This window comes from Cyprinodon tularosa, unplaced genomic scaffold, assembly GCF_016077235.1.
Source record: "Cyprinodon tularosa strain WSP-4 unplaced genomic scaffold, ASM1607723v1 ctg79, whole genome shotgun sequence".
Lineage (NCBI taxonomy): Eukaryota > Metazoa > Chordata > Actinopteri > Cyprinodontiformes > Cyprinodontidae > Cyprinodon > Cyprinodon tularosa.
The window spans coordinates 2,133,726-2,153,899 of record NW_024039551.1 but is presented as its reverse complement, the minus strand read 5'-3'; the positions used below and the strand labels follow the sequence as shown (position 1 = coordinate 2,153,899).

Sequence of the window (20,174 nt, the reverse complement as noted above, 5' to 3'; positions counted from 1 at the left end):
GTCCTATCCTGATCCGTTCTGCCTCTGGACCTCTGAGTCTGCCTGTCCCTGTTCTGATCTGGTTGCCTGATCTGTCTACGGACACCTGCCAGATCTCTGCCTGTCTGTGGACCGAACATGGAGCTTTTACCTGACACTTTTCTGGATTTCCCTTCGGTACCTCTTAGGACCTCGGACCTCCTGGCTCTGACTACCGAGCAAGCCATCGACAAAAGCTTTGGCTTCGTCCTCTGGATCATCCTGTCTTTCTTAATCTGCCAGGTTCTGATCTCCTGCCTGCCCTCCGACCTCTAGGACATCAGGGTCTGAGAACCTCTGGCCCACCGCGTCTTGTTGGCAGCAGACCAGCTGGAACCAACCTCATCCTCTGAACCAGGACTGAACTATAAGACCAGGAATTCCTGCCTTAGACATTGATGCTGTTCCCTACAGCTCCTTTCTGAAAAAACATTTTGAGAAATCCAACTGTCTGTCTGTCTCGAATACTGCGTTCAATCTTTCTGAGCCTGATATTTTGCCTTTAATATTTGTTCTGGATACACTGTACACTGTACATTTGAAAACAATATAATTCTTACAACACTGAATTCACCCCTTTTTTCTGTGAATCTGTGTTGATTTATGATATTTTTTTAACCTATTCTATTTTTGAATGAAAATAAATACATAAATAAATAAAAGTTGTAAAAATTTTTACAAAGTCATAAAAACTTTACCCTAATGGTACATCTACTGATGCACAAAAGTTATGTTCATGCCTCTGCTGGGGCTTTTAGTCGGCCTCTTGAAGCATTAAGTCTGACTTTTCCTGATCAAAGCAGCGCTGACAGCTAACTATCGCTCTCGCTGGGAGGATGTCAGCTCTGCCTGGTCTGAGGAACCGCTGCAAACACCCAGACAGCCAAATATGTCCCCAGAAAAAGCTTTAATGACTGCATAGAACAAAGAAATAAGGACAACACCAGCTGACCCCCCCCCCCACAGACACAGGACCCAAATTAAACTGCCCCATCAAAACCAGAAGCGATATGGTTTGAAAATCAAAGACCCAAAGTCAGACCTAAAGAAAGCGAGAACAAAGAGGGTGTTTCACTGAGACGATGGGCTGCTGTTGGTCAGGGTGAGGTCTGTGCCTCTTTGACGGCCAGAAGATGATAAGACACCAGATCAAAGGTGACACCATGCTCCTTTTTGTTTTGGATGAATATTTCCCTCAGGGTTAGAGGGACATTCATGATAGGCAGCCACTCAAGCAAACGAAAAAGAATATTCAAACAAGAGCCCCCTGGAATAATACCCCCAAAGTGCAACAAGAGTGTAGAACTTTGTTCTACAGCGAGCCTTTCCTGGTGTCACATCCCTTCCCTTCTTCCTCTGCAAACTCTCAACCAGCAGCACGCACAGGAGGATATGTGCTGTGACAATGTGCACACGGCAACATGTCATCAAGAAGAGATGGGCAGATTACCGGTGACACTCAGAAGCCTGGCAGGGACCCTCTCTGTACCCGCAACAAAGCTGGGCCAAGCTAAGCCAGCCAACCGTGCAGGAGCCCTCGGTCAATTATATAAGACAGTGATTCATGCACACACACACATTCTCATCTTGCTACATATAGTGAGGACCATGTCTTGACTCCTATTGACTTCCATTAATTTTCAGTCATTTGCAACCCCCTTTCTATGCCTTAACCCTGACAATAACCTAACAATTATAAGAGCATACCTTACCCTGACCCTAACCTTTACCAGAGGAGAGGTTTCAAAAGTATTACAGTAATGTTTAATACTCAAGGATAAATCCTACTGTTTAAAAGCCCTTTTGTAGAAGTTAGAGTATCACCTTAAGCTTTTTACTCAAGTAAAAGTGTAAAAGTACCAGTTTAAGTGTATAGTCAAGTATATACCGTAATTTTCAGACTATAAGCCGGGATTTTTTCCCCATTTTTCGACCTTGCGGCTTATATAACGATGCGGCTTATCTATGGACTTTTAAAGCTAACGGCCACTAGGGTAATACGGTACTTTCAGAAGCAGACTCCGAGAAAGACGGACATTGCGAGTGCAAGACAGTTTGTGTGACACCCTCATTATGGAAAACAAACGTTAAAATTCATATGATGCAGCTTTTAAGTTAAAGGCAGTCAATTTGGCAGTAAACGAAGGAAATAGAACTGCTGCAAGTAACCTTGGAATCAACGAGTCAATGGTGAGAGGTTGGAGACGCCATTGTCTCAATTCAATTGTGTTGAAATGTAAATAAATAGGAGCTTCCCCAAACAATTGCCTCTTTCCAGACAATCCTCTCTGGGCACGAACTATATGGTAATTAAACATAAAAAACCTGCGGTTATAGTCCAGTGCGGCCTATATATGTACAAATCATGCAATTTAGCTTCTGTGGCTTATATTCAGGTGCTGCTTATAGTCCGAAAATTATGGTAGTTCAAATCTTGTACTGGTTACTTATACTTAATTTTCAAAGTTTTATAACTAATGAAAAAAGCATCAAATGCAACTTTGCATCATCTTGAAAAATGATTTATTTTGGTATGTGGTGAACAAATGTTGCTATATATAGAGTTTAGCTACAAAGAAATTGTCTGGATGAAGCAAATTATTTGGATGGTTTGTATTGTTTTTAAATACCATAACGAAAATGAGCTTAGATGAAACAAAAAATAAAAGTCTATTTTTAAATTATAAGGAGTAGAAAGTGGAGATAATTGTAAATAATATGTAAGGAGTAGAGGTATAAAGTTTTACAAAAGAAATAATAGCTCCAGTATAAGTAGTATACCGGTAAGTATAGATAGTCAGAATTTCTACTTAAGTAAGGCAATATAGGCCCCGTCCACACGAAGTCAAACCCTGGCCTAAACACACACATTTTTCACCAAACCAGCCTCTCATCCATACGAAGCCGGCGTCTGTAAACGATCTTTTTTTATTAAGCCTTCAGAGTGGGAAGATTTTGAAACGCCGTTTTCACGTTTCCATCTTTAAGCTCTAACCGCTTTTTTTTTTTACACGCATGCGTCATAGCGTCGCCTCTAAACACGCAAGCGCGACACAGTATCACAACAACAATGGCGCCGTACTGTGTTGAATGGTTGCTGCTAATGCTACTCACCCTGCTGTCGGGCTTACAACAGAATCTTCTTCTGGAATATCTCCAGGAAGAACAGAGCAATATCGACGACATAGTTCAGCACCTGAATTTGACTGAACCACGAAAATGGACCCGCAGGGCAAACATGTATAAATATTAGTGCCTATTTCGTCGTCTATTTTTGCTTTGGCACCACAGCGCCACTTACAGGCCTGGCATACATTTTGCAGCGTTTTCATGCATTCGTGTGGACGATCACATTTATTTTACGTCTCCGTGTTTACGACAAACGTTCTGGAAAATATTAGCTTTTTATGTTCGTTTTGACTTCGTGTGGACGGGGTAAAAGTATTTGTACTTTGTTACTTAACACCTCTGTGGCACAGCATGCCTCACCTTGACCCTAAACCTAATCTAAACTCCATTCACACTTTAGCCCTAATGCTAACTGTTAATTAGCTTGTGATGACCATAAAAATTCCCTCGCTGTACAACAACCGGACCTCACTGTCATGGTAAAATCAGATAAAAGTTCCTCACTCTGACGTCAAGACAGGATCACACACACAGAGATAACCTGCAAGTTTCATTAGACTCTTCATGGAAACTTCTTCTCTAATATTCAAAGCCTGCTGGCTCTAAAGCCTGTAGTGAATCAGAAGCTCATTGCTTTCAAACATTTGAAAGGCCTCTGTTCTTCTAAGTCTACTTTCCTGAGCTTTTAGCTGTTATGATGTTAACACTTTATTCCTGTATGTCTGACTAATCCTTATCAACCTCAGTCTCTCAGCTGGAAAATCTGTTTCCAGCTAAGTTGCATGTTTGTACCTGCAGAGCAGATCCCGAATGAAGGAAAAAAAAATCTCAGTTTGCAACCTAGCAGAAAGCATCTCCAAACCTGTAACTGTGTGTTTGCCTTAATCAATATGCAGATTATGTACTAATGATCAAACTTTGCAAATTCATGCTTGGAGGGTTACGCCAAGTAAATATTTACTACGTGCAAAGAGATTTTCCAAATCAGAAACTTGACTTTTTTGTCTTTTCAAGTACAAAGTCAAGATGAAACTGACACATAAACATTCCTGAGGTTATTGTTTCCATAAAGGAGGTGTTATTACAATCACAATGAATGGAGATAGATTCTGGGAGCATGAAAACATTCGGACTAACAGTAATAACATTAGTAGAATAATGATTATTCAGCAGCTCTTATTTGAAGTTTTTGGAGATCAGGCTCCACATTGTTAAAATGTTTTTTTGGCTGCAAAGCGTTGGGAATTTCCTAAAGAGGAGCCCTGATTCCCCCTGCCAGTTTTGGGAACACTACTCTAATTTTACTAGTAACTAGTTCCTCAAAAAGTAGCTGTGTTATTAACTCAGAGTTAAAGTAACTGGTTACTAGCCAAAGCATCTATGCAGTTACTTCCTTTCATCAGAACTTAAATTACAACTGAAGGTTCAACTATAAATAAAAATACAACATGGCTGATGTTGATTAATGAATTACATGATTAATGAAAAGGACTGCACATCTGAAGACATCATACATGTCCATGGTTGGACAAGAGAGCTGCAATATAATTATGTTGATCCGACTTTGTTAAAGCTGTTTTAAAGCATATTTTTCGCACAGTTTTCAACTGGTTTTAGAATATGAATGATGGTGAAAATAGAGGGTATTTAAGAAAAAAAAAAAATATATATATATATACTTTGTAATAAAATCAGACAAAAAAACGACAACAGGACAATCCCAGAATAATCCCAGTGTTTCTGTGTGAAAGGAACAGTAAACCTTGTGAGTTAATCCGAACACTAATTTGATGTGTCACATTTAGCCATTTATCTGTAGGTGGGGTGTCATTGAACCAGTTGCCTCCTCTCAGTGTGTGTTTAACGCACTGATCAGCCAATCAGAGTCTTGCCTCTATCTCAGCTCCTCCCTGCAGTTAAAGTCTCTCCCAGAGTAGAAGCAGCTTCACTGAGTTAGACGCTAAGTAACATAACGGTGCTTCCGATGTGTGAAAAGGAATTAGTTACAATACTTTTTCAATAAAAAACTAACAACATTATTAAATAACCCAACACTGCATTCTACTGCAGCTCTAGGGTGACATCATGAAATGGGAAAGGGCCATCTAGAAAATAAGAAATCTTTCCTAACCAGGAGATGCTCCGTAGTGCCAAAGGCAATAATTGATTCTTTGAGTCACATCTGAACCTAAATGCAGAGTAGTGAGCTGCATTAAAGTTCATAACAAAGGCAGTGGCTGCAGGAAATATTTAGGTTCAGACAAACAAAGAGCTGGAAGAGAGACGTTAAATGTCTACACTACATTTAAATCCTCATTAGGCTTCACCTAAATGTGTTTAATCGTCCTGGAGAGTATGAACAGTGCTGGTCTAATCCCAGGATCAGCAGAGGGGATCTAATGAGCAGACATCATGCTTTGCTCCTGAAGGTCTTTGTCTTTTAACTGGGGTATTATTATTAGTTTAAGGTTGTGGTTCAATCGTTTTATTCACATTTCTGTCTTTATTTGCTTTTATTCTGCTTCAATTTTATTATCTAATTCATGAGAAACACTGGATTGTGCTACACCAATAAACTTGCCTTGCCTATTATATATATATATATATTAGTGCTGTCAATCGATTAAATTTTTTAATCGCGATTAATCGCATCAATGCCTGAGTTAACTCGCGATTAATCGCATTTTAATCGCACATTTTTTTCCTGATTGAAAATCATTTAAATACTCTCGATGACATACAAAAAAATACATACAGGCTAGGTTTGTGCCAATGTTCTTTTTTTAAAATAAAAACAGGTCACAGATACTGATTTATGCCATAGAAACATATGGCAAGAAGATGGGGAGGCATGTAGCAAAAAATAACAAATATGTAGGCAAAAAAAAGGCCCTGAAAACAGGCTGATGTAAAAGACAGTCTTTACAGTTAATACAGTCTTTTGAACAAAGACAAGCATTTTACCCTACTGCTATAAAATTTAGTAGAGTTAACATTAGATGTTAATTAACCAAGGTAATAATGAACAATTTTCAATCAATACATCAAAATCAATAGACCGACATCACTAGATGAAGGTAGTCTATGCTCTCTAGAAAGTTACTTTTCAGCCTCTTAACAAAAATGAGAACACACACACACCCACTCACCCACACACAGACACACCCACCCACACACACACACACGCGATACCGACCTGTTGCGTACACAGACGGCAAGAGTGCTGCTACGAGATTCCATTTCACCTCAGTAATCAGTTTTCTCAGCGTATTTCAGGTTGCTACTACACTCAACTTGTGTGTTGGTGGTGGGGCTTAAAGAAAAGGCACTAGCGTCACCCAGTGTATGAGCGTCTTTTTCCCTTGAGGAGCTCCGCTCTAGAAGCCTATGAGAAATGCATAGACTGGGGGAAAATAGCCCCGCCTTCCCGCAGGCTGCAGCGGGATGTACTTGGAAAAATTGTACCATAAAACCACATAGCGTTAATCTCACGTTAAAAAAATTATCGCCGTTAAAATGGCCTCGCGTTAACGCGTTAATAACGCGATAATTTTGACAGCACTAATATATATATATATATATATATATATATATATATATATATATATATATATATATATATATATATATATATATATATATATATATATATATATATATATATATATATATATATATATATATATATATGTAACCCACATGTATATGTGTGATACTGTTAGTAGTATTTTATTTCTGTAGGATTTTGTTTTGTTATTTAATGTTCCCAGCAATTCAGTTTATATTTTCATTTTGAGTTTTCTTGTCATACCAGAAACCGCCAGCAGGTGGCTTGTGAGTTACACTCTGGTTTAGACAGCGGAAAATTATTAGAAGAAGAAGAAAACCGTAGCTGGCTGTAGCACGTTGTGGGAATTACTGCATGCTATAAGATAAATTCTTGATCAATTCCGGTAAGGATTAAGAGAAAAGAAGATCCGTGACCTGATCCCTGGCAGTAAAACACATTTTTACTGTGATTTTCTCTGGTGAGTGTTGTAACATGTTTTTGCAACCGAAATCAAGCTAATGCTAACTGGCGTCACAGGCATTACTGCTCATATATTCCGACAAGGAAGAACAGAGAAACGTAAATAATACCAATCGGAGAAATGTGTGAGATTAAAATGATGATTTTCACTGTATTGTATTTTTGTTATGTACAAACTAAGAGGTCGGATACAGTGTGATACGTTTGTTTTGCAAGCTTGCCATTAGTTGAATATTATTTTTGTGATAAATGGAATTTATTGCTTCCTGCATACTTTTGAAACTTAATAGTTAATTAAGTTCTATATATATATATGCAGGTGGGTTTTTTTAGAACCCCATTCAACTTTGAAGACTGTCCAGCTGCACAGCATCGCAGGCCTGGATTGGATTGCTGAGCTCCAGGTTTCAACCCAAGACCTGGGACTGCTGGATCCGCTGCCTACTTTGCACTGGATAAGATAAGATTTTGAATCCAAAGAAACACATGGCCATTTAACAAAGACTTGACTGACTGACTTAAATTACTGAACTAAAAAAAACAAAACTTCTAAAGGACGAACTGAACTATAAGGAATCTGAACCAAAAGAAAATACACTGCCTGATATAAAAAAGGTGGACACTTTATGTTGGGAAAAAGAACTGTACAGTAACATTCTGTTTCAAGTTGTATTAAATAATCTGTTCATTCTTGATAATATGGTTGTTTGTGCTTATTATCCTCCTTTTTGAACTTAGAAAGATAAACTAACTGTAACTTCAACATTGAAATCTAAGTTTCTCAGCTTATCTATTCGTAAGTTACACTAGTGGTTACATATATATATATATATTGAAGCCTGACACCACAATGCCAGCAAACATCTACCGTCTCCACCTGCTGATCCAGGAGGAGAGAATCCTGCAAAGTCAATTACTGGATGCAATCAGCTGGTTTTCCTTAGAAACGTTGAACCTTAAATCTGACTTGATGATCTGATTGATCTGGATCTAGAAAGTGACCTGAGTTGACATGATGTGAATTGAAGCATAGAAATAAGCTGAACTGAAATGGATTAGAACAGGAAATGTCTTGGAACCTCCCTCTGCTCAAACACCCAATTAGCAACCTCTGAACTTTTCCTCACAGGGTGTGTTTAATTTGCATGTTGTGCTCTAATTGAGGCATTTAGAAGAGAACAGAACTATAGATAGAACTCATCAAACGGCTTTAGTTGCCTTCTCAAACTAAGTATTTATGACCAACAAAAGTTTGGTCACCTCTGTGTTCTTTAGATCTGTGATGTTAGGACTGATATTCCCTCTACTTTAGTGTCCAGCGTTTGTTCCAGGACGCCCCTCTGTGCTGCAGTTCTAAAACGGGCAGATCAGAGCTTTTTTTTTTTTTTAAGATCTCTCTTTGGGTCCTTACTCAGCCTTTTGTGTCACTGTTCCATTTCTCTAAACTTATTATTTATTGCTCGGACTGCAGAAATGTTCAGAAACAGGTTGCTTGTTCACTGTCCCAATTTCCTTACTTTTGGAGAGCAACAAAGTCGGGTGACAGTCCAGGGTTAGTCCAGTGACATGTTCTCATCATTTTCATTTAGCTAAGAGAACCTGGCCCCCATTAAAATATAGTCATATTTATAAATTGGTGATTATAGGGTGCAGATATTAGGAGAAAAAAATCAAATGCAGAAAAAATGACAACATTTATTGTACTAGAAAACCCCCCACATATTTAGCAGTAAATATTTTCTCTTTGAAAACACTCTGAAATTTAAAAGTTTTTTTTTATATGGTCAGTGTGATGCATGAGCAAGGAATGAATCCACCTGGAGCTCAGAGTGTGCTTTACCTTCTGGGAGGATGTGTCGGTGGCGATGTGGTCAGCCTCCTCCATTTCACCCATCTTCAGATGACTCACTACAGCTGTTCCTGCTGTACAGACACCATCTGAGGACCTGGAGATGTTGAGAGAAGAACAAACAACTGCCATAAGGTTTTACTCTAATGTAATGCAGCTTACATTCATCCTTTAAGGAGCTGTGGCTCTACAGCTTGGTGAATTAAACTCCAGCAGCGAAAAGGGCCGCTCACCCTGATGGTCTGCAAGTTTACAGGAGAGGAAGACATTTTATCTTCCTGTTCAAATGGTGGCCTCCTATATCTTCTACAGAGCTGAATAGACCTGCTCAGATACTGAAGAGGAGTCTAGCCAATCACTTTTCCAATGGCAACGCTTGTGATTAAGGAGATGATAGAAAATCAATAGTATTGGCAAAAGGACAGAAGCTTTAAAATGAAGAGAAATGGCCCTGCCACATGACGGCAGCAAGTCTGATCACTTTAAAAGACCCATCCTTAATGTGCTCCATTCCTCTCCAGCTGGCTGCGAGGAGGGATGACACATGACTGCCTGAGGAGGAAAAAATGTAGGGACGCTGATGGAAACAGAGGGGATCCTTTCAGGGCTAATCCATCTTGATGAGGAACAAGGAAGAAGTTTTTAAACACACACAAGAGGAAAGAAGAGCGAGGGAAGGAGGGATTGAGAGTCTGAGGAGGCTCTGCAGTGGGATTCACAGAGCTGCAGTTAGTGCTTAATGTCTCACAGACGTCCAACATCGGCTGCGCTCTGAAACCAATCTGTGTCCCTGACCACCTGTCTAGGTGTTCACTCCTCTCCTTGTCTCCTCATCCTTCCTCACAGCAAAGAGAGGAAGTCACCCCGACTTTGACTGGATGTTCCCTATATAATCAGGTAAATGGAGATGAACATGCATCGCACTCAGTGGGAGACAGCCCTCTGGAGGCAGAGCAGAGGGTCCACAATCCATCCCCCAGACTAGCCTGAAGGACTGTCTTCATGGTTAGATAGATCTTCTGTAACATCCAGCAGCATTCCATCAGTTTTTATTTCCAACCAGGAGTCACAGCTGAGTGTGAGCATCAGTGATGTCCACCTGAAGAACAGTTTGGTCTGAGTCTCGTTCTCGATGGTTTTACAGGAAGGCAGCAGCTCCAGGTGGGAGACAGTCACTGCACAGTGCACACTATCACCATTAGGCTCCCATTTCCAGCCAAGCATTTGAGCCTCTGAAGAGATGAAACCCAGAAGCTGCAGAAGAGCCGACAGCGAAGATGAAAGGCGCTGAAGGCTCTTCTTCCTCCAAGCTAGAGAGGAACCCTGTTATCTGCTCTGATTCCCTCTGATAGAGATCACTGTGCATGGAAACACTGGACCTGTTAGTCTGCAGCTAAATCAATTACTTTTACTTTTATTTACTTTTATTCAGATTTTATTCTGAATGCATAGAGTTTGTTAATCCTTTTTTATTCTGCTGTTGTTGAGACGAGTGATGGAGGACAAAGATCACAGATACACTCACCGGCCACTTTATTAGGTACCCCATGCTAGTAACGGGTTGGACCCCCTTTTGCCTTCAGAACTGCCTCAATTCTTCGTGGCATAGATGCAACAAGGTGCTGGAAGCATTCCTCAGGGAGTTTGGTCCATATTGACATGATGGCATCACAAAGTTGCCGCAGATTTGTCGGCTGCACATCCATGATGCGAATCTCCCGTTCCACCACATCCCAAAGATGCTCTATTGGATTGAGATCTGGTGACTGTGGAGGCCATTTGAGTACAGTGAACTCATTGTCATGTTCAAGGAACCAGTCTGAGATGATTCCAGCTTTATGACATGGCGCATTATCCTGCTGAAAGTAGCCATCAGAAGTTGGGTACATTGTGGTCATAAAGGGATGGACATGGTCAGCAGCAATACTCAGGTAGGCTGTGGCGTTGCAACGATGCTCAATTGGTACTAAGGGGCCCAAAGAGTGCCAAGAAAATACTCCCCACACCATGACACCACCACCACCAGCCTGAACCGTTGATACAAGGCAGGATGGATCCATGCTTTCATGTTGTAGACGCCAAATTCTGACCCTACCATCCGAATGTCGCAGCAGAAATCGAGACTCATCAGACCAGGCAACGTTTTTCCAATCTTCTATTGTCCAATTTCGATGAGCTTGTGCAAATTGTAGCCTCAGTTTCCTGTTCTTAGCTGAAAGGAGTGGCACCCGGTGTGGTCTTCTGCTGCTGTAGCCCATCTGCCTCAAAGTTTGCCGTACTGTGCGTTCAGAGATGCTCTTCTGCCCACCTTGGTTGTAACGGGTGGTTATTTGAGTCACTGTTGCCCTTCTATCAGCTCGAACCAGTCTGGCCATTCTCCTCTGACCTCTGGCATCAACAAGGCATTTCCACCCACAGAACTGCCGCTCACTGGATGTTTTTTCTTTTTCAGACCATTCTCTGTAAACCCTAGAGATGGTTGTGCGTGAAAATCCCAGTAGATCAGCAGTTTCTGAAATACTCAGACCAGCCCTTCTGGCACCAACAATCATGCCACGTTCAAAGTCACTCAAATCACCTTTCTTCCCCATACTGATGCTCGGTTTGAACTGCAGGAGATTGTCTTGACCATGTCTACATGCCTAAATGCACTGAGTTGCCGCCATGTGATTGGCTGCTTAGAAATTAAGTGTTAACGAGCAGTTGGATGGGTGTACCTAATAAAGTGGCCGGTGAGTGTAGGTGAAAATGAAGAAAAACAAGATGTCTGCCTTTGTTCAGTTTGATCCATCCATCCATCCATCCATCCATCCATCCATCCATCCATCCATCCATCCATCCATCCATCCATCCATCCATCCATCCATCCATCCATCCATCCATCCATCCATCCTTCCTTCCTTCCTTCCTTCCTTCCTTCCTTCCTTCCTTCCTTCCTTCCTTAAACTGTAATTTCATGGATGCAGCTAAATAATTTTGTTCTTCAGAGTCAAACTATTAATGGAAAAAAGCAGTGGTTGCATTAATGGCAGAATAAAGGGCAGCCCTGTTTAAAACTCCTGACTTACAGCAGGCCTTGTAGAGAAACAAACATGAACTGAACAGCTGCTCAAATACTGTCTGTAAATATTATCTCTGCTGAGATTATTTGATTTAGCTCCGGCTGCAGGTTTACGGAGCAAACGGTGCAACACTGAAGGACAGAGACTTCCTGAAAACACGGCCACTCTGCAGTAATAACTCCTTACTTTTAAATACAGCTTTGCTCAGAGGGAACTTTAAGAGGCCTGACAGGAGCGTTAGTGAAAATCGAAGCCGCTCTCTGGTGCTGCTTCCATCTGTGGGAGCTGGCATGGAGACAAATCTGCAGATTGTTCTCTGCCTCTAAGTCCATCTTGCTCTTAAATCTAATTGGCCCGGCGTCTCTTTTTATGACAACACTTAATCAGACAGCTTTGTTCGAGTGACAAAAATAATGTGCTTAAAATCTCTGCTATGAATTTGGCACAATTAAGAAATAATTAGCTTTTAAAGAAGCTCCTTCCACTTAACAGTTATTTTCCTCTGAAGGCTTTTTTATAACTTACAAAAACATTTAGCAACACACGATGTAAAGTGATTGATTATATAAAAAAAATATTTCTCTCAGGTTTCACATGAGTCCTCTACTTTACAGATGAAGCTAATGAAATCGATGTTTGTTTCACTATTCGAAGGAGCAAATTTTCTTCTGTTCTTCCTCCTAAAAATGTCTTTGAATTGCCTCTAAGAGCTGAAAGTGCTGAAAATGAGCAACTATGCACAAGCTGCAAGAGATTTTCCAACTGCTGTCAAAATAAGAAATACTGTGATCTCAATAGGAATTATTTAAACCAACGGCTCTGACGAGCCACACAAGGCAGATGGGTCAGAAACCAGCAGAGTGATGATTGAATGTTGCAGAAAAAGCATTGAAGCCTTCTGTTTTCAGGCAGCCTGAAGCGCAACGTTCTTCTCTCATAGATTTTTATATATTAAGGTATAAAACATCAAACTCTTATATAAATCCTCTGTTTGATTTTTATATTTAAAGTGACAAAACTCGACCAAAAAGAAAATAAAAAAGTACAATTTAGTTTTGTTTTTAAAGGAGGTGATAGTTCTAAATACTACAGAAAATGAATGCATCATAAAGTCACAGCTTGATTGGCCAATTGGTCATAAAACCAAAAATGTATCTTCTCTTAATGAGAATCACACCTCATGTTAGAGCTACAGTAGCAGGTCAATGATGCTACAAACTCGTCAGTGTAGAAGTTGGAGTCCAGTTTCAGTTTTGTGATGCTAAACTTCTGAATTTTTTGCTAAAAGCTATCTGACCCTATGCATTTTTTTTTTTACAAAACCTCCCTTGCACATAGAGACATTGATCTGTCCAAGATCTGATGGAAGATCTAGGTGCTATCAGGATGTTTTAGAGTCAATGAGGTTAAATGACCAGTATAACTGGGACCCTCTTCTCATTTTCCTGGTGTCTTAGCCTTTGTTGCTTATATTTCACCAATGGTTGATCTCTAACTGGAGCAAAACTGGACAAAACAACATTTTCATCTCTGATATACCAGGGTGAGAAGAGAAATGAGCACAGGCACGTTGGCGCTTTAAAAAACAACAGAAACAAACATAGATACTAAAAAAATAAATAAAATCAGCCCCAAATTTCCTGGGTCTCTCTAATTAGTATTACGGTATCCTTTATCTGTGAATCAGAGCTTGTATGCTTAACATAGTTCGGTTTTAATAACTCTCATGTTTCTGAGCTGCATTTACATTTAAAAAGAGTTTTTTTTTATGTACTTAAACAAAGGAAGAAAGATGGTATTAATTCGACTGAAAGATCCCCACTGATCAGGAGAAATCTGTTGAATTTATTTCACTACTTGAGCCAAATTTCTCCTAAGGGTTATCTTTGCATTGGATCAACAGGCTCTTTTAGAAATAAATGATTTTCTTTAATTCTTCAGAATCTAAATTTAAGCATATCTTAAGGATAACACAATGTGACAGGGAAATAAATATTTTAGGTGCCTCCTAAAGGGCTTTTAATTTGAAACTTTCCACAGAATAGAGGATCAAATGAAGGACGATGTATCTGCCAGCTCTTTGTTGGACTCTTTAGATTTTCAGCCTGATATTCTTCTTCTTTTGTCCTCTATTTATCTCCTTATTCATGGCCCGGTACAAGGACTAGACGGAACAAGAGAACTATTGATCAAGACCATTTTAAAGAATAAAAAAATAGACCACTTTAAAAGATTAAAGGAAAGTTTTCCCATTTTGGCAGGAAGAACTTTTGCTCAGTGCTGTACTTTCACAGTTTAATTAATTTGGACAAATACCCCCGTCTGTGTCATTAAGCTGTGACATTTAGAAAAAGAACCACTGGTATTATTGTATTCCCTCCGATTCTCCAGGTAGTTTCTGCTTAGAATAATACTAATGATAAAGTGGGTAAAAATAGACCAAAGGAAAGGTTTTCTTTTTGCCCTGATTAAAACAAAATCTGAAATGTGACGCCAAGGTAAAGAGAAACCTAGCTTTCCTAATTTAGTAGCCCTTGAATGAAGGAAAAAAAAAACACGGATTGTTGTGTTGGCGTCAGCTGCTTTTCCCCCAGGGAGAGTCTCACAAAGGAAAACACCTGACGGCCACATAAATGAATCCAAACACAGCTGGCAGCTTCGCTCCCTTATGCTAAACCGGTAAGACAGTGAAAATATCCTGCAGAGAGCGGAGGAAACCAGCCTTGGCATTAGAACAGTGATTCTATCAGAACTCCTTCAAGCTGCATATTGCCTGCAGGATAGAAGCAGCCAGAGATAAAGGATAAAGAAACATGCCTGAGATAATATGAGGAAGCAGGAGTACTACGAGCTTGCAGTGTAACAGCAGAAGTGAAGATGGGAATCTTGACCTATATAAAGCTGGACGGATGGACTATAAATAGAACCAGCTAGTTTTCACTGAGGACTGATGTTGAGACATAGAAAAGGACGGATCCTGTTTTTTATAAGGTATGGCTGATGCTATCGGATGTATCAGCAGTTGTACCTAGCATGTTCAGTAAAAGAAGAAATGACCTCATGGTGAGCCTTGGTCTTCCTGATCTGCCTCTCTTGAAGTATCTTCCCACAGGCTGGCCCCGTTTCCGGCTTATGAAAGAGATTTAAACGTAAAATGAATGCAACACAGTGAATGTGGCACGAAATCTGCTCAGCTCCAAGTCCGGGCATTTGCTTTCACACTGAGTTATGTGCAGATTATTTAGGCTTTTTCTCTGATCTGAACAGAGAACGTCAGCCTGATCATCAGGTTTCGGTGTTAGATTCAACTGAAGTAAGCAGAATAGGAGATATCAGCGAGGAGTCCGATTAACACAAAATTTGTGAATTTCCTTCAGCCTCGATCCACCCCCTCCACAAACGCACACACTCCTGACTCATTGCCAGAAGAGAACAGTCTTTACGCTACATTTAGCATTATGTTGGTGCTTAGACCCTGTCAGGAATTGTCTGGGAGAAGCTGTTTATGGGCCTGCCGAGTTTGTACCGTTTCATCAGGCTATACAAATATCTCATCTCAAGATGCTTTTTTTAGAGGACAGATTCACTTAGGACAAATAGAAGGATGCAAATAGAGGCACAGAGTCACCTCTGGGAATCTCTACTCGATCATGAAAGATAGATTGAAGCGACCCAGGACTGCAGGAGGAACACGGTCAAAGAGAGGCTGCCTCATGCAGGGTTTCGTTGACCTTAACCTGCATGCCAGGAGAATAATCAGAGAAATTAAAGAATACCATCCTGGAAACAATCTCTACGAAGAGGCTGGACTCTACCCAACTCTGGAGTCACCCTGGATTAACGGTAACAAAGGCAGCTTTACATTAAGCTCCCATTCTTGTCAATTAAATGATGGGATGTTCTTCAAGACAAGATAAAGAGGCTTCACCATTATTAAGGTTGAGTTCTTTTAGAAAGAGCTCAAAAGAGAAAGACTGCATCCAGTGAGGACCCTTTAGCCAAAGACAAAGTCCATCAGCGGTCTCTGTGATCAGCTCTGTCTGAATTGTACTGGAAGTGAGAAAGGAGGGAAGGAGAGGAAGGACGATGCTTCCTATGAACATCCTTTCCTCTTCTCTCTTATTGTATCCCAGTCAGCCTCAGCAGAAGGCCACTCACACTGAGACTTTAGCGTTTTTTCCCTCTCCACTGTTGCTGCATGCATGCTTGGTGTGAGGGATTCCTGTAGTGTCAATATCTACCATCTCTAACACATTGTCCAGGAAGAGAGCATCCTGAAAAGTCAATGGGCCTCATGAATGAACCGTGCATACGAACAAATTTGTTTACTAAGTCTTAGACTTGGACTACTTTTATTGTAATTTTGTATACACAGAGTGCATCCACACAGAGTGCATCCACACAGAGTGTATTCACACAGAGTGTATTCACACAGAGTGCATAAAAACCAAAATTTCGTTTCGTACAGATTTCTTGAGATTTCAATTTCTTGAAGTGCTGCAGTGATCAAATGTAAACAGTGTGGAAGAAAACAAAACAGTGCAAAAACATTGTTCATATGAGTGATTTAGGATAAAATGCCACTTTCACCATTTTTCTCCAATTTCTTATCTTCTCTAAGGTACGGACTCATTGTCCGAGCGCTCCAGACTGATGTAGGTGTTCAATCAGTCAGCTGTTATCTAAAACCAGTTTTACTGGTCCTCTGATTCTGCTGCTCAGCTCTAGGTCAGCAGATTCTTGATCTTTAAACCTTTAAAGATTTTAAACATTTTTGTCTTCAAAGCCATTTCTATGAATGAACACTTTATGACAGTCATTCCCTTATATGGCAATTTTGGGGTGGTAATTATTCAGTTTTACATTTCTCAGGAAATCTATGCTCTAGAACAGGGTTCTGTCTCAGTCAGATACGCACAGCTCAACATTTAAGATTAACATCCAGTGTTTTTTAGAAAGGAAAACTTTATCAGGGCTCCTCCTAAACGCACGCTGCATTGTCTCATCTTCTATTGCCACATGCTTTCCTAGACACAGAAGTAACACTTTCTGTCCGTCTCTGAAAATAAAAGGGAGGAACGCAGCTCTAATTCTGCCAATATGACTGCATGCAGTTTGCTGCACCAAGAAATGCCCCAAACATACAGGTCTTTGCAGATTTCCAATTCAGTCTCTTCCAACCCTGTACAGTTTAGGATAGCCGCTGTTTAGCTTCCAGCTGCAGGATACCACTGAGATAATCCCTCTGAATTCAATAAGTTTTCAAAAGTTTCTGTCAGGATGCATCATGAGTTTTTACAGACTGGCGCTGCTGATAAACTTAAGGAGAACTGATGTGTCCTCTGGTTTCTCTACGAAGCTGCATCTGAATTATGAAGTATAAACTTTCCACAGCAGTTTAAGTACAGCCTTTTCGAATTAAACTTCCTATCTGAGCATTCAAGGACAGTTAATTTCTTGCTAAGCCCCAGCAGAGGAACAATGAGACATGTAAGAACGCTGCTGGAAGATTTGCTGAACACCAACTGTAGGCTTTGTTCCCCTTCATTTCCACCAAAATTGCTTCAGGAAGAGTCCATGGAGCAACTAATAGCTCCTCCAAAGTGCAATGAGAATTTAAATACAGTTTTCAGAGTTCTCATGTTTCAAATAATTCTAGTTGGATTTAGGATCCAGATGAAGAGCAAACACTGAGCGCTAATCACCTCATTTAACAAACATACTGTACGTGCTGCCTGCCAAAGCAACCATACGCTGTAAAAAACAACAACCCAGCAACACTTATTACTTCTATTTTACCACTGAATCCAAAGCTGCTATATGTGTGCAGTGAAAATAAGGATGTGTTTATGCTCTAAGCTGGTTGTTTGGGCTGTGTGCATACATTCAGAGGATTAGCTGACCTCACCAGGGAGACGTCCAGGAGGGATCCTAATCAGATGCCCGAGCCACCTCAAATGGCTCCTCTCGATATGGAGGAACAGCGACTCTACTCTAGAACGAAGCAATAAAGCACACTTATTATGCCCTGGCTCTCCATTGTTTACTTTCTCGATTTCTGTCGCACTGGTGACATCATCCACGCTATGTGGCCTCACCAGAAACGGTGCTGTGGGGGGTTGGACAGAGTTTTTTTGGCCACTGCAAAGGGAGTCAGAATGTTGATTGTTGGTCGACCCATGTTTGAAAAACCCGTTTTAACGAGCTACTTTTAGTGGGAAAGAGGCTTGATTGAAGGAAGGAGCAGCACTCTTTAAGGAAACTCCATAACAGAAATATTAGAGACATTGGAATGAAATATTTGTATTAGTTAGACAAGGAACAAGAAAAATGTTCTATCATTCATTAAGGAATTTAGGGAGCTCATATTTGTTGCATATAAATACCAGACATACACTATATTGCCAAAAGTATTTGCTCACCCATCCAAATTATTGGAATCAGGTGTTCCAATCACTTCCATGGCCACAGGTGTATAAATTCAAGCACCTAGGCATGCAGACTGTTTTTACAAACATTTGTGAAAGAATGGGTCGCTCTCAGGAGCTCAGTGAATTCCAGCGTGGAACTGTGATAGGATGCCACCTGTGCAACAAATCCAGTCGTGAAATTTCCTCGCTCCTAAATATTCCACAGTCAACTGTCAGCTGTATTATAAGAAAATGGAAGTGTTTGGGAACGACAGCAACTCAGCCACGAAGTGGTAGGCCACGTAAACTGACGGAGCGGGGTCAGCGGATGCTGACGCGCATAGTGCGAAGAGGTCGCCAACTTTCTGCAGAGTCAATCACTACAGACCTCCAAACTTCATGTGGCCTTCAGATTAGCTCAAGAACAGTGCGCAGAGAGCTTCATGGAATGGGTTTCCATGGTCGAGCAGCTGCATCCAAGCCATACATCACCAAGTGCAATGCAAAGCGTCGGATGCGTGGTGTAAAGCACGCCGCCACTGGACTCTAGAGCAGTGGAGACGCGTTCTCTGGAGTGACGAATCACGCTTCTCCATCTGGCAATCTGATGGACGGGTCTGGGTTTGGCGGTTGCCAGGAGAACGGTACTTGTCTGACTGCATTGTGCCAAGTGTAAAGTTTGGTGGAGGGGGGATTATGGTGTGGGGTTGTTTTTCAGGAGCTGGGCTTGGCCCCTTAGTTCCAGTGAAAGGAACTCTGAATGCTTCAGCATACCAAGACATTTTGGACAATTCCATGCTCCCAACTTTGTGGGAACAGTTTGGAGCTGGCCCCTTCCTCTTCCAACATGACTGTGCACCAGTGCACAAAGCAAGGTCCATAAAGACATGGATGACAGAGTCTGGTGTGGATGAACTTGACTGGCCTGCACAGAGTCCTGACCTCAACCCGATAGAACACCTTTGGGATGAATTAGAGCGGAGACTGAGAGCCAGGCCTTCTCGTCCAACATCAGTGTGCGACCTCACAAATGCGCTTCTGGAAGAATGGTCAAAAATTCCCATAAACACACTCCTAAACCTTGTGGACAGCCTTCCCAGAAGAGTTGAAGCTGTTCTAGCTGCAAAGGGTGGACCGACGTCATATTGAACCCTATGGATTAGGAACGGGATGTCACTTAAGCTCATATGTGAGTCAAGGCAGGTGAGCAAATACTTTTGGCAATATAGTGTATGTTCTGGGACAGAGCTGGCCTTCCTGGTGAGTTTATCTAACTTCTTCCTCTCATGTCGATGAGCTGCTTCTCCAACAGGAGGCACCATAAGAGGTAGCTGATGATGCCTCTAGTACTGGATGATGATGGATAAATATATATTTTTTGTTCTTCTTTACTGAGCTTTTGAAAAAAAAAAAAAAGGATGACTTTTAATCAGCTCCAGCTCTACACTGGTTAAATATCATGTTTGAGTTTCAGAAAACTTCCACATTTATGTTTGAATCTATTCAGTCAGAGGTGATTTGTAGAAAAACACGTCTATAAAACCAATGACTTCCTACCTCAATTTGCTTTGCTGTCGTTTCGTTCTATCTAGTCCCTCAGGTTCCTTTGTCATTGTGTCTTTTTTTATTTCAGACTACCTTTTATTTAACTTTGTTCCTTTTTACTCTCAGCTGTG

General features: G+C 40.8%; 1 protein-coding gene and 1 long non-coding RNA gene across 7 annotated transcripts in view; one reads left to right on the top strand and one right to left on the bottom strand.

Annotated features, from left to right (window-relative positions):
* inpp4b (inositol polyphosphate-4-phosphatase type II B) overlaps positions 1-20,174 on the bottom strand; it is a 259,571-nt gene that overhangs the window by 88,789 nt on the left and 150,608 nt on the right. For all 6 annotated transcript variants that reach the window (XM_038271096.1, XM_038271098.1, XM_038271099.1 and 3 more), the window contains one exon: positions 9,018-9,123. In XM_038271096.1, the coding sequence (XP_038127024.1) occupies positions 9,018-9,123 (106 nt within the window). The remainder of the gene's footprint in view (positions 1-9,017; positions 9,124-20,174) is intronic.
* Positions 6,843-7,875, top strand: LOC119773896. Its single transcript, XR_005279471.1, has 2 exons — positions 6,843-7,175; positions 7,497-7,875. It is a non-coding gene; the product is annotated as an uncharacterized LOC119773896 (long non-coding RNA).